This window comes from Trichosurus vulpecula, chromosome 4, assembly GCF_011100635.1.
Source record: "Trichosurus vulpecula isolate mTriVul1 chromosome 4, mTriVul1.pri, whole genome shotgun sequence".
NCBI classification, from domain to species: domain Eukaryota; kingdom Metazoa; phylum Chordata; class Mammalia; order Diprotodontia; family Phalangeridae; genus Trichosurus; species Trichosurus vulpecula.
In genome coordinates this window covers 144499821-144513731 of record NC_050576.1, presented here as the reverse complement: position 1 = coordinate 144513731, position 13911 = coordinate 144499821, and the positions used below count along the sequence as shown (strand labels likewise).

At 36.2% G+C, this 13911-nt stretch overlaps 1 protein-coding gene across 5 annotated transcripts in view; it reads left to right on the top strand.

The window, feature by feature from the left end:
• RYR2 (ryanodine receptor 2) overlaps nt 1-13911 on the top strand; it is an 828134-nt gene that overhangs the window by 451148 nt on the left and 363075 nt on the right. For all 5 annotated transcript variants that reach the window (XM_036753924.1, XM_036753927.1, XM_036753925.1 and 2 more), the window contains one exon: nt 10394-10477. In XM_036753924.1, the coding sequence (XP_036609819.1) occupies nt 10394-10477 (84 nt within the window). The remainder of the gene's footprint in view (nt 1-10393; nt 10478-13911) is intronic.

The window sequence follows — 13911 nt, the reverse complement described above, 5'->3', positions numbered from 1 at the left end:
GGGGATGCAGTGGAGATGGAAATGGCAAATCACTCTAGTATCTTTATCTAGAAAACCTCAAAAGGCTATGGGGGTCTAATAGAATTGGACCTGACTGAATGAACAGCAATAATGATGATAAAGGCATGTTGGGCATGGCATATGCTACTATGGAAGGCAAAAGATCTAATATTAGAACCAAAAGTAACCTGTCCAGCATAATCTATGGGGGAAAAATGAATATTTAATGAAATAGAGGATTTTCAATCATTCCTGATGGAAAGACCAGAGCTGAATAGAAAAGTTGACATTCAAATACAAGACTCAAGAGAAGCATAAAAGGGTAAACCTGAGTGAGAAATCATAAGGAACTTAATCATGTTAAACTGATTATATTCCAAATATGATACATGTAACCTTTAAGAAGGTGATACATGTAACCCCCAAGAATTTTATCATATTAGGAAAGTTAGTCCATTTAGAGTACATGAGTATCTGTCCATTATGTTGGGATGATCTCAAAAGAAAAATAGAAGACTGAGAAAGAGGGATATACTGAAAGAAGGTGGGAGGGAGAGGAAGACTGGGGGAAATTACTTCACACGAAAGAGGTACAGAAGAAAGTTTACAATGGAAAGGAAGATGGGGAGAGGGACTAGGGAAGAGCAAGCAATGCTTAAACTTTACTTTCATGTGAACTGGTTTAAAGGGGGATTAAATGTGGATGAACATATATACACATACACACATGTATACACACATATATGCATACGTGTATATCTATGTATCTGTGTCAATCTATATATGAAATACATTTGGGTATAGAAAGTCATTTTACCCAACAGGGAAAATGGAGAGGAAAGAGCTCAGCAAAAGCAGGGCATGTGTGTATCTGTGTATAATGGATTAGAAACCAGAATCCATCAATATTTTGTTTATAAAAGACACATCTGAAAAAAAAGACAGACACAAAGTTAAAATAATGGGTTAGAGCAGAATTTATTGTGCTTTAGCTGGAGTAAAAAAGACAGCAGTAATAATCATGATCTCACACAAAGCAAAAGCAAAAATAAACCTAATTAAAATACATAATCAGGGGAACTACATTTTGCTAAAAGGTACCATGTACAATGAAGTAATGTCAATACTAAACATTTACAAACCAAATGGAATATCATCCAAGTTCTTAGAGTAAAAATTAAAATGTAGGAGGAAATAGACAGTAAAATTCTATCAGTAGGGGAACTCAATTTAGTCATCTGAAACCTAGATACATTTAATCACAAAATAAATAAGGAAGAAGTTAGGCGAATGAATAGAAACTTAGAAAAATAGATATGAGAGACCTCTGGGGAAAAGTGAATGGGAATCGAAAGGAATATACCTTTTTTTTCTCAGCTTCACAAAAATTGACCATGTATTAGGGCATAAAAACCTCACAAACAAATGTAAAAAAGGAGAAATATTAAATTAACCCTGCTCAGCCCACAATGCTATAAAAATTATTTTATTAATCTCTCCCAAAATTTGTAAGATATAGCCATAACATTACTGAGGGGAAAATGGTATCTCTGAGTACTTATATCATTAAAAGATGTAAATTCCATGAACCGGGCAGATAATTAAAGAAAAGAACATATTTAAACAAATTTAAAATCTTCAATTAAAAACCAAAATAGAAAGCTTGAAAATCAAAGGGGATGGCAATAAAATTGAAAATAAAATAGACATTGAACTAATAAATAATACTCGAATCTGTTTTTATTGAGACAAAAAACTAAGATAGACAAGACATGGATTAACTTGATTTAAAAGAGATGAAAACCAAATTACCAGTCTTAAAAATGAAAAGTGTGAATGAGCGACCATTGAACATGAAGTTAAAGCAATTATAAGGAGCTATGTTTGCCCAGTTATATGCCAGTAAAGGTGACAATCTAAATGAAATAGATGGCTACTTATAAAAATATAAACTGTCAAGATTAAGAGAAGTGGAAATAGAATACTTAAATAACTTTATTTTAGAAAAAAAATTGAGCAAGCCATAAATGAGCTACCTAAGGAGAAAAAAAAAAACAGCACCAGATGGATTTACAAATGAATTCCACCAAATATTTAAAAAAAATTAACAGTACTGTGTCAACTGTTTGAAAAAATAGGTAAAGAAGGAATCCTACCAAATTCATTCTGTGCCACAAATATGGTTTTGATACCTAAGCCAGGGAGAGCAAAAACAGAGAAAGAAAACTATAGACCTATTTCTCTAATGAATCTTGATGCAAAATTTTCAAATAAAGTACTAGTGAGGAAATTGCAGAAATATGTCACAAAGATCAAGACGAAGTCGGATTTATACCAGTAATTCAGGGCTTGTTCAATATTAGGAAAATTGTAAGCAGAATTGACCATATGATAACAAAACAATGAAAATCTTATGATTATATTGATAGATGCAGAAAAATTTTCTTGACAAAATATAACACCTATTCCTATTAGAAATACTAGAAATCATCTCCAGTTGTCCTGGTCCATATCTTACCACTGGACCCAGATGGCTCCAGAAAAGAAAGTGAAGCTTGTCACTTTGCACAGCCTTTCTCACTTAAATCCAATTTACTTGTAAGTCATGGCATCACCTTCCTGGTGTCTTGGTCCTCTTTGAGAACAAAGAACAAACAACAACTAGAAATGATAGAATAAATGGAGCTTTTCTTAAAATGATAAGTAGCATTTATCTAAAACTAAGAGCAAGTATATTCTGTAAAGGGGATAAATTAGAAACCTTTTCAGCAAAATCAGTGATGAAGCAAGGATGTCCTTTATCATCATTACTATTCAATATATTAATAGAAATACTAACTATAGCAATAAGAAAAGAAAAAGAAATGGAAGGAATAAGCATAGTCAACGAGGAAACTAAATATCACTTTTTCACAGATGATATGATGGTATACTCTAGAGGATCAATTAAAAAACTAGTTTAAACAATTAACTAGAAAATTTGCAAATACAAATTAATTCCATATTAATCATCAAAATTCCTATATATTACCAACCAAACTCTACAGAAACAGCTAGAAAGAGAAATTCTGTTTAAAATGACTTAAAAGAGTATAAAACACTTGGGAGTCTCCATGTCAAGAAAAGTATAGAACTCATATGAACACAATTACAAAACACTTTTCACTCAAATAAAGTGATCTAAATAATTGGAGAAATATTAAGTGCTCAGAATTAGACGAAGCCAATATAATAAAGATGACAATGCTAGCTAAATAATTTACTTATTCAGTGCCATGTTACTGGAACTGCCAAAAAGTTGTTTTATAGAGCTAGAAAAAAATAAAATTCATCTGGAGGAACAAAAAGGTCAAGAATATCATAGGCATGAATAAAAAAAAGAGAAAGTAGATGGCCTAGCAGTATCAAATCTCAAAGAATACATCAAAGTAGTAATCATCAAAACAATCAGATGCTGGTTAAGAAATGAAGTGGTTTGATGAGTAGAGTAGATTAAGTACAAAATATATAGAAGCTAATAACCATAGTTTTGCCTTCTATAAAGGAAGGCGCTGGGAAGAGTTTGGTACTTTACCCTCCAACCCTGTAATCAAAAGAGTGAGAGGAGATGAGGGAAGTGGTGTTAATCTTGGCTTAATTTTGCTGCATGGTAGTTAAGGTTAGAAGTGATCAGTTTGTCTTGGATGGGGCATCTTGTTCCATGGAGTTGAAAGCAGGCACAGCAGCAGATATAAAATGGAGTCAGATTGATTCCCATCATATATGACTAAGAAGACAGAAAAGGAAAATGATAAATGCTGGAGGGGATATGGGAAAATGGGTACACCAATGCACCAGTGGTTGGTAGAGTTGTGAACTGGTCCAGCTATTCTGGAGAAAAATTTCTAGATATGCTCAAAGGGCTATAAAACTATGCATGCCCTTTGACCCAACAATGCTGCTACTAGATTTGTATCTCAAAGAGATCAAAGAAAAAGGAAAAGGACCTATATGTACAAAAATATTTATAGCAGCTCTTTTGCCATGTCAAAGAATTGGGAACTCAAGGGATACTTGTTAGAGTGTGGCTGAATAAGTTGTGGTATGTGATTATGATGAAATACTATTGTGCTATAAGAAATAATGAGCAGGATGATTTTAGAAAAGCCTGGAAAGACTTATATGAGCTGATGCATAATGATGTGAGCAGAGTACCTTGTACACTGTTATAGTAACATTGTAATGATAATCATCAACAACAAACTTAAAGAATTGAAAGAGTAGTCACTGCTTTCAGTTATGTTGTGCTAACATAATCGAAGTTAAAATGCTACCAAAATCAATATACAGTTTTAGTTGTCTATTAATCAAACTACAATAGTGATGCTTTAAAGAACTTGACATAGTAATGGCAGTTCTTTTGGTAGAACAAAAGATAATAGCAACTTTTTATGAAGTTTCTCAAAAAAATGTTTGTTATTTGACATATGTAAATATAGTTAGTAAGTTGTCTCTATATATAGACAATTAATATAATTAGGTCAGAACAAAAGCCATTGCCCAAAAGTAGTCCAAGGATATGAGCAAGAGGGTCTTTCAAATTTTTTTTCCAATTACAGGTATAAACAGTTCTTAAGATTAATTTTTAAAAATTTTTGAATTCAAAATTCTCTTCCTCTCTCCCTTCCCTCCCACTTTCCTGAGACACCAAGCAATTTGTACATATGTAGTCATGCAAAACATTTCCACATTAGTCATGTTGTGAGAGAAAACACCCCCCCCCCAAAAATTTAAAAAGTAAAAAATAGTTTACTTCAATCTACATTCAGACTCCATCAGTTTTTTACATGGAGGTGGGTAGCATTTTTCATCATAAGTCCTTTGGAACTGTCTTGGATCTTTGTATTTCTGAGAATAGCTAAGTCATTCATATTTCATCATCGTGCAGTACTACTATTACTGTGTACCATGTTCTCCTGGTCCTGCTCACTTCACTTTGCACCAATCCATGTAGGTCTTTCCAGGTTTTTCTGAAAGCATTCTGCACATCATTTCTTTTTTTTTTTAATTTAATTTATTTATTTAACATATTTAGTTTTCAGCATAGGTTTTCACAAGAGTATGAATTACAAATTTTCTCCCCGTTTCTATCCTCCCCCCCCACTCCAAGATGGTATATATTCTGGTTGCCCTGTTCCCCAGTTAGCCTTCCCTTCTGTCACCCCACTCCCCTCCCATCCCCTTTTCCCTTCCCATCTTGTAGGGCAAGCTAAATTTCTACTCCCCACTGCCTGTGTATCTTATTTTCTAGTTGCATGCAAAAAACTTTTTTTGTTTTTGAACATCTGTTTTTAAAAACTTTGAGTTCCAAATTCTCCCCCCTCCTCCCTTCCCACCCTCTCCAAGAAGTCAAGCAATTCAACATAGGCCATATGTGTATCATTATGTATAAACCTTCCGCAATACTCATGTTGTGAAAGACTAACTGTATTTTGCTCCTTCCCAACCCATCCCCCTTTATTGAATTTTCTCCCTTGACCCTGTCCCCTTTTGAAAGTGTTTGTTTTTGATTACCTCCATGCCCATCTGCCCTCCCCTCCATCATCCCCCCCTTTTTTATCTTCTTCCCTCTTCTTTCCTGTGGGGTAAGATACCAAATTGGGTATGTATGGTATTCTCTCCTCAGGCCCAATCTGATGAGATCAAGATTCACTCATTCCCCCCTCACCTGCCCTCTCCCCTCCTCCCACAGAACTGCTTCCTCTTGCCACCTTTATGCGAGATAATCCACCCCATTCTGTCTCTCCCTATCTCCCTCTCTCAATATGTTCCTCTCTCATCCCTTAATTTGATTTTATTTCTTTTAGATATCTTCCCTTCATCTTCAACTCACCCTGTGTCCTCTCTCTCTCTCTCTCACTCTCTCTCTCTCTTTTTATATGTATATATATATATATATATGTATATATATATATATATATGTATATATATATGTATATATATATACACATACACATAGATATATACATACATACACATTCACTTATATATAAATACACATAAACATATATACATATATGCATATTCCCTTCAGCTATCCTAATACTGAGGTCTCATGAATCATACACATCATCTTTCCATGTAGGAATGTAAACAAAACAGTTCAACTTTAGTAAGTCCCTTGCAATTTCTTTTTCTTGTTCTTTTTCTTGATTACCTTTTCATGCTTCTCTTGATTCTTGTGTTTGAAAATCAGATTTTCTATTCAGTTCTGGTCTTTTCACTGAGAAAGCTTGAAAGTCCTCTATTTTATTAAAAATCCATATTTTGCCTTGGAGCATGATACTCAGTTTTGCTGGGTAGGTGATTCTTGGTTTTAATCCTAGCTCCATTGACCTCCGGAATATCGTATTCCAAGTCCTTCGATCTCTTAATGTAGAAGCTGCCAGATGTTTGGTTATTCTGATTGTGTTTCCACAATACTCAAATTGTTTCTTTCTGGCTGCTTGCAGTATTTTCTCCTTGATCTGGGAGCTCTGGAATTTGGCGACAATATTCCTAGGAGATTTCTTTTTGGGATCTATTTGAGGAGGCGATCGGTGGATTCTTTCAATTTCTATTTTGCCCTGTGGCTCTAGAATATCAGGGCAGTTCTCCTTGATAATTTCTTGAAAGATGATATCTAGGTTCTTTTTTTGATCATGGCTTTCAGGTAGTCCAATAATTTTTAAATTATCTCTCCTGGATCTATTTTCCAGGTCAGTGGTTTTTCCAATGAGATATTTCACATTGTCTTCCATTTTTTCATTGCTTTGGTTCTGTTTTATAATATCTTGATTTCTCATCAAGTCACTAGCTTCCACTTGCTCCAATCTAATTTTTAAAGTAGTATTTTCTTCAGTGGTCTTTTGGACCTCCTTTTCCATTTGGCTAATTCTGCCTTTCAAGGCATTCTTCTCCTCATTGGCTTTTTGGAGCTCTTTTGCCATTTGAGTTAGTCTATTTTTTAAGGTGTTGTTTTCTTCAGTGTATTTTTCAGTATTTTTTTGGGTCTCCTTTAGCAAGTCATTGACTTGTTTTTCATGGTTTTCTCGCATCCTTCTCATTTCTCTTCCCAATTTTTCCTCTACTTCTCTAACTTGCTTTTCCAAATCCTTTTGAGCTCTTCCATGGCCTGAGACCAGTTCATGTTTTTCTTGGAGGCTTTTGGTGTAGGCTCTTGCACTTTGTTAACTTCTTTAGGCTGTATGTTTTGGTCTTTGTCACCAAAGAAAGAATCCAAAGTCTGAGACTGAATCTGGGTGTGTTTTTGCTGCCTGGCCATATTCCCAGCCAACTAACTTGACCCCTGAGTTTTTCAGCGGGGTATGACTGCTTGTAGACTAACGAGTTCTATGTTCCATGTTTTGGGGGGGATGTGCCAGCTCTGCCACACCAGCACTGCTCCTTCCCCAAGAACCCCCAACCCAGACTGGGCTTAGATCTTCAGCAGGCTCTTCACTCCTGCTCTGATCTGCCACTTAATTCCTCCCACCAGGTGGGCCTGGGACCGGAAGCAACAACAGCTGTAGCTGCCCTACCTCTGCTGCCCCTGGGGCTGGTAGCCGAACCTCGAACTCCTTCCACTCCCGCAGCTTTTCCCACTAACCTTCTCTGCTGTTTTTGGTGTTTGTGGGTTGAGAAGTCCGGTAACTGCCGCAGCTCACTGATTCAGGGCGTTAGGGCACTTTCCACCCAGCTTCTGGTCTGGTTGGTCCGTGCAGCTCATGCTGGACTCGACTGGGCTTGGTTTCCCATGGCTCCCCTCTGCTCCCAGCTCTGTGTGGGATAGACCTCACCCAGGGACCATCAAGGCTGTTCTGGGCTGGAGCCCTGCTTCCCTCTGCTGTTTTGTGGGTTCTGCTGTTCTAGAATTGGTTCAGAGCCATTTTTTATAGGTTTTTGGAGGGATTCTGCAGGGAGGTCATGCTAGTCTGTGCTTTCCAGCCGCCATCTTGGCTCTGCCCCCCTGCACATCATTTCTTATAGCATAATAGTATTCCATCACAATCACATACCACAACTTGTTCAACAATTCCCAGATTGATAGGCATCCCCTCGATTTCCAATTCTTTTCTATGACAGAAAGAGCTGCTATAAGTATTTTTGTACTTATAGGTCCTTTTCCTTTTTTAAAAAAAATCTCTTTGATACACAGACCTAGTAGTGATATTGCTGGGTCAAAGGGTATACATGATTTTATAATGTCTTTGGACATAGTTCCAAATTGCTCTCCAGAATGGTTGAATCAATTCACAACTCCACCAGCGATGAGAGTGACTTGTATTCTTATAAATTTAACTCAGTTCTTGATGTATTTGAGAAATGAGACCTTTATCAGAGAAACTTGCTGTAAATTTTCCCCCCAGTTTTGTGCTGTCTTTCTCATCTTGGTTGTATTGGTTTTGTTTGGTGCAAGAGACATTTCAAAGAGTTAAAAACTATTAACAACCACATGAAATAATTCTCCAAGTCAGTAATTGTAATGGAACTAGGAAGTCCAATTGAGATAGCACTGAACTTGAATTTAGAAAGACCTGAGCTTAAATCTGGCTTCAGACACTTAGTAACTGTATGATCCCAGGCAATTCATTTATCCTTTATCTGCCTCAGTTTCCTTATTTATAAAAAGAGAATAATAAAAACACCTACCTCCCAGGGTTATTGTGAGGATAAAATGAAATAATATTTGTAAAGTATTTTGCAAAATTTAAAGCACTGTGTAACTGATAGTTACTTTTACTCATATTATAAGTGTAAATCAAAATATATTTGAGGTTTCGTCTCAGAAAATTGACAGAAATGACAAAACAGTGGAGAGGTTTTGGAAATATAGGCACAGTAATGTATTGTTGGTAGTGAATTAATACAACCATTCTGGAAAGCATTTAAAAAATTAGATGAAAGAAATTACTTAACATGCTCATACCCTTTGACTCAGAGATTCCACTCCTTGACTTATACTCCAAGGAGGTCTTTGACCATAAAGAAAGGTTCCATATTGACCAAAATATTTATAGTAGTCCTGTTTATGGTAACAGAGAGTTAGAAACAAAGTAGATACCCATCAATTGGGGAAATACTGAAATAAATTGTGGTACATGAATGAAATTAAATATTACTATGTTATAAAAAACAGTGAATGTGATGAATATAGAGAAGCATGAAATGATTTACACAAATCTAAGTGAAAGTAAAATAAATAAAACAAAGAAGACAATATGTATAATGACTACAATGTAAATGGAAAGAACAGCAACCACAAAACAATTGAATGAATGTTGCAGAATTACAACAGTTCTTTGCCCACATGATGATACCTTCTTCCACTCTTTAGCAGAGGTATGTGTTAGGGTGAATTGGGTTCCATAAGTGTAGAACGTTGCATTTTTTTCCAACTATTAGCAACATGTTAATTTAGTTTTGCTAATTTTTCCTATGATTACTCTTTTTTTAAAAAATTATCTGTCAAGGTATAACTCTTGGGAGTATTTTAAGCAAGTTTTGTACATAGAATGTATTATAATAAATTATATTATAATAAATTGAGGATTGCTGCAGAAGGGAAACAGATTGTAGGTAAGTGACTAGGAAAAAATGAATAAAACTATCTTTTTCTCCTATTCCTTCTTACCAGACTTGACTGATTTCTATTCCCAAAGAAAAGTACTGGTACTCTATAGTGGCACATTATGAAGGGAAGAGACTAATTTTCATGGGCATTACATCTCCTTTCTCAGTGCCATTTTATTAATCTCTCCCCATACCCAGAAAACATTCTGTCATTTCCCTCTTCTGGCCTTTCTTTCAAGGCCAGGCATCACCTGGTACTCGGTACTACTCCAAGTACTACTTCCTAGGAAAGCTTCACTTGATCTTGACTTGTTGTTGCTCTTTCTGTCCCCAAATCAGCTTGCATTTATTTATGTTTTCACATCACACAGAATTAAGAGATTTGAGCACAGGGATTTTTCTTTTGTTCTTTTGCCCTTAGTACCTTGCACTTCATAAAAATAAAATTTTGTTGAATTGAATTGTTTAAGCTATTAAAAACAAAACAAAAAGACCAGCCTCTGCATTGTTCAGAGGCTTTTGAAAAAAAAAGAACACAAAACTTTGGTGAATATATTTCAGGAGAGGCCAAAAACATTCTAAAAGGAAATAAAGCCATCTAGAAGAAGGGAAAAACAAAGGTCCCAAGCTTACACCAATTGGTTACATAGTCCTAAAATGTATTTAGAAAACATTCAGCTATCTAGAAGTATTCCTGTTGTGTAATTCTTGGAGCCTGTATTTCACTTTAGTGTAATTTTATGTACCATGTTTCTAAATGTGACAGAAATTGATATAGCTTATTTTTAATTTTGTTTTCCAGGACTTTGTTGGCCCTAGGCTGTCATGTAGGAATATCAGATGAGCATGCTGAAGAAAAAGTGAAAAAAATGAAACTTCCAAAGAAGTAAGTTAAATTCAGATATCTAAGATACCTGAATAGAGTCTGGATATATTTAGTCCAATCATTTAATCAATAAATATTTATTAAGTGCCTACTGTATACCATATATGCCTTCAGGCATTGGGGATAAAAATGCAAAAACAAAACAGTCCCTCTCCTTAAGGAATTTACCTTGAAGGGGAAACAGCATGTCTGTGTGTGTGTGTGTGTGTGTGTGTGTGTGTGTGTGAAATAAAGGCAAAGTAATTTATTTGTTGTGGAGTGGGTGGGGGGTGCTGGTAGCTGGTGACATCAATAAAAACGAAGGGGAGAAGAGAATACATTTAAGTAGTGCTTTAGCAAAAGTAGAGAGAGTAGAGGTGGAGCAAGTTTGGCTTCACTGTAGAGTATGAAAGGGGAGTAATATACATCACAAGACTTGAATATAGGCTGAAATAAGATTGTAAAGGGCTTTAAATGCCACAAGGAGGAGTTTGTATTTTTATCAAGGCGCAATAGGGAACTACTAGAACTTCTTGAGTAAGGGATTAACATGGTAGACTTCTGTTTTGGGAATATTACCTTGGTCATGTGGAGGATGGATTTGAGAGGAAAGAGGCTTGAGGCTTGTTGACTCCCTCAGTAGGCTATTGCAATAGTCCAGACAAGAGATTGAGGTTAAATAGATTAAATGAGATTAGTGGCCATGTGAAGGAGAGAAGGGGAAAGGGTAGGAGACATACTTTAAAGGTGGAATAGACAAGACTTGGTAACTCAATAGATATGGAGGAATAAAGTAAGGAGTTAATGATGGTTCAGAAGCTTCGAATCTGGGGTGACTGGAAAAATGATGGTGCCCTCAGTAGAAATGGGGAATTTCAGAAGAATAATGGGTTTAGTAGAAAAGACAGTGAATTCTGTTCTGATTTTGTTGAGTATGAGAATCCTCTGGGTTATTCAGTTTGAAATGTCTAGTAGATAGACATGGTAATGTGAGATTGGAACTCAAGAGGATTAGTAAAACTGAATACGAAGATCTGGGAGCCATCTGTACAGTGAAGATAACTGATCCCAATGAGCCAATGAGGTCACCAAGAGAGACAATGTGAAAAAAAATAAGAAGGTTGAAGATAGAGCCTTAGCACATATATACAGGTCAGGAGCTAGATAGGGATGATTTAGTAAAAGAAACTTAGAAAAAATAGCAAGGTATGTAGAAAAATAGAGACTGAATTGATGTCTTGAAAACACAAATAAAATTTCCAGGAAAGAGAGTGATCAACAGTGTCAAAAGCAGAAGTTGAGTATTATGGAGGATCAAGAAGTGAGTGAGGGGAGAGGCAGTGAATGCAACAAATATAGACAGTTTTCCCCCACTAGGAATTTGACTTAGAAATGGAGGAGAGATATTACATGTGGGCTAGAAAGATGTTAGGGTCTAGGGAAGGGATATTAAGGATGGAAGAGGCTTTGGTGTGTTTAAAGGCAGCAGGGAAGAAATCAATAGTTGAAGAGAGATTGGAGGTGGGTGAGGAGAATTAAGGCGGGAACAATCTACTGGAGAAAATAGAAGGGGGCAGGACCTAGGATATATGTTGATCCTGGCAAGGAGAAGGATCACCCCTTTATCTGAGACTGAGGTGAATGAGTAGAAGATGAGGGATGATTCCAAAAGGTTTAAAAGTTATAGAAGGAGAAAGAGTTTGTGCTGAATCATCTTGTTTTTCTAAGTAAAGTATAAGACAAGATTCTCAGCTGAGAAAGAGGAGAGGAGAAGAGATAAGGGAAGGCTAATCGTAGGGAAGGAGAAGTAATGAATTATATAATGAATAAATGAATGTAAATGAATTATGGAGTTTTGAGTTGTAGAACAAGTGGTTAATGGTGATATTAAAGGTATGGCTATCCCTATGTATAGGTGAATTGATGTAGATGACAAAGTGATGGTAGTTAAGGAGTTTGAGGGATTGAGAAGTTAGAGAGCTTGAGTGGACATCAACATATATGTTGAAGTTTCCTAGTATAATGGCAAGAATTGAAATGAAGAAGACTATGAAGTCAGAAACTGAATTCCTTAAGAAGGGACAAAGAATGACTTGGGAAATGGTAGATAATTGTCATTGTGATCTGGATGGGGTGATAAATTTGGTTAGAGTGATCCTCAGAGGATACGTTCCTCAGTAATAGTGGCAGTGGGGAACAGGAGTATCCCAATTCTTCCTCCATGACCAGTGTGTTGGGGGCTACCAGTGTTAGATTACAACCAGTGCTAGAAAGGGTAACCAAGGATGAAGTGTCTCTGGGAGAAGCCAAGTCTCTGTGAGTGCTTGTGTCCTGTGTAAAATTTAATGAAAAGGTAAACTGAGGCACACTTCGGCACAAGATAACATTTTCTCATCAGGGCTGGCAATCTGAGAATAAGATGGGTCAATGCTTACTTCAGGTTCCAGCTAAAGACAAAGAATTAAAGATGCACCTCCTTTTTATAAGCATAGGAAAAAGAACAGAACAGAAAATATATCATTGGTTACAGAATTGGTAACATCATGGAGATGAGGAATGTTGGGTTACATTAGGGAAAGGGGTTTACACTCCCCCCTTTTGTATTGAAGGAATGCTTTTTAATGGATTTATGGGACCCATCTGTATCCTGAAGTCACTGGTAGTGTCCAGGAGGAGCAGACTCATGGGTGCCTGGGGATGTGATAAGACCACCTTTAATTATCAAGAATGAGGCTAAGATGGAACAAGATCAGCTAATCTGCTTCTCAAGGATAACACACAAATACCATGAGGTTTCTGAGAAACTGAAATTATGTGGTTAAAAGGCATCTTGTGGCACAGAGTGATGCATGGAGGGGACAATGCTCATAGAATTAGAATATTTTATGAAAGAAATGAATTTCTAAACTTTAGCCCAGAGTTCCTTGGACAACAAACCAGACATTCTTGAAAGATAACTTGATGTTGTAAATATACAAGACCAGACACCCAGGTATTCATCTGCATTCCCCAGGGTAGCTAAATTCCTTGAAGCAACGATAGAACAGTGAATAGCAAGAGAACTTAATTCATTGCAGGCTAGCTGAATTCTGACCCAAGTTTGAAGACAGAGAACCATGACTTAAGCAGTTATAGGACAAAGTCAACAGTTAACTGTAAATAGAATCAATAAAGAAATGATACATGATCAATTTTAATCTTATCACTTGACTATAGAGATTTGTTACAAAAGTTTTATTTGGGACATTTGTGACATAGGCCAGAGGAAAAAAAATAACTCCTTGTTAATTGAAAAAACACAAAAAAAATAAAAGATCATGAGAGGAAGAGGTCTAAATTGAAGAAATTTGTTAATTAAAGAACAGGAAGTCCAGAGGGCACAATGAGCGGCAGAACTGGAGTGGTACATGGGAAGAGCAGGATTGAAGAGAATGGGAATGAGAGAATGGGAAATC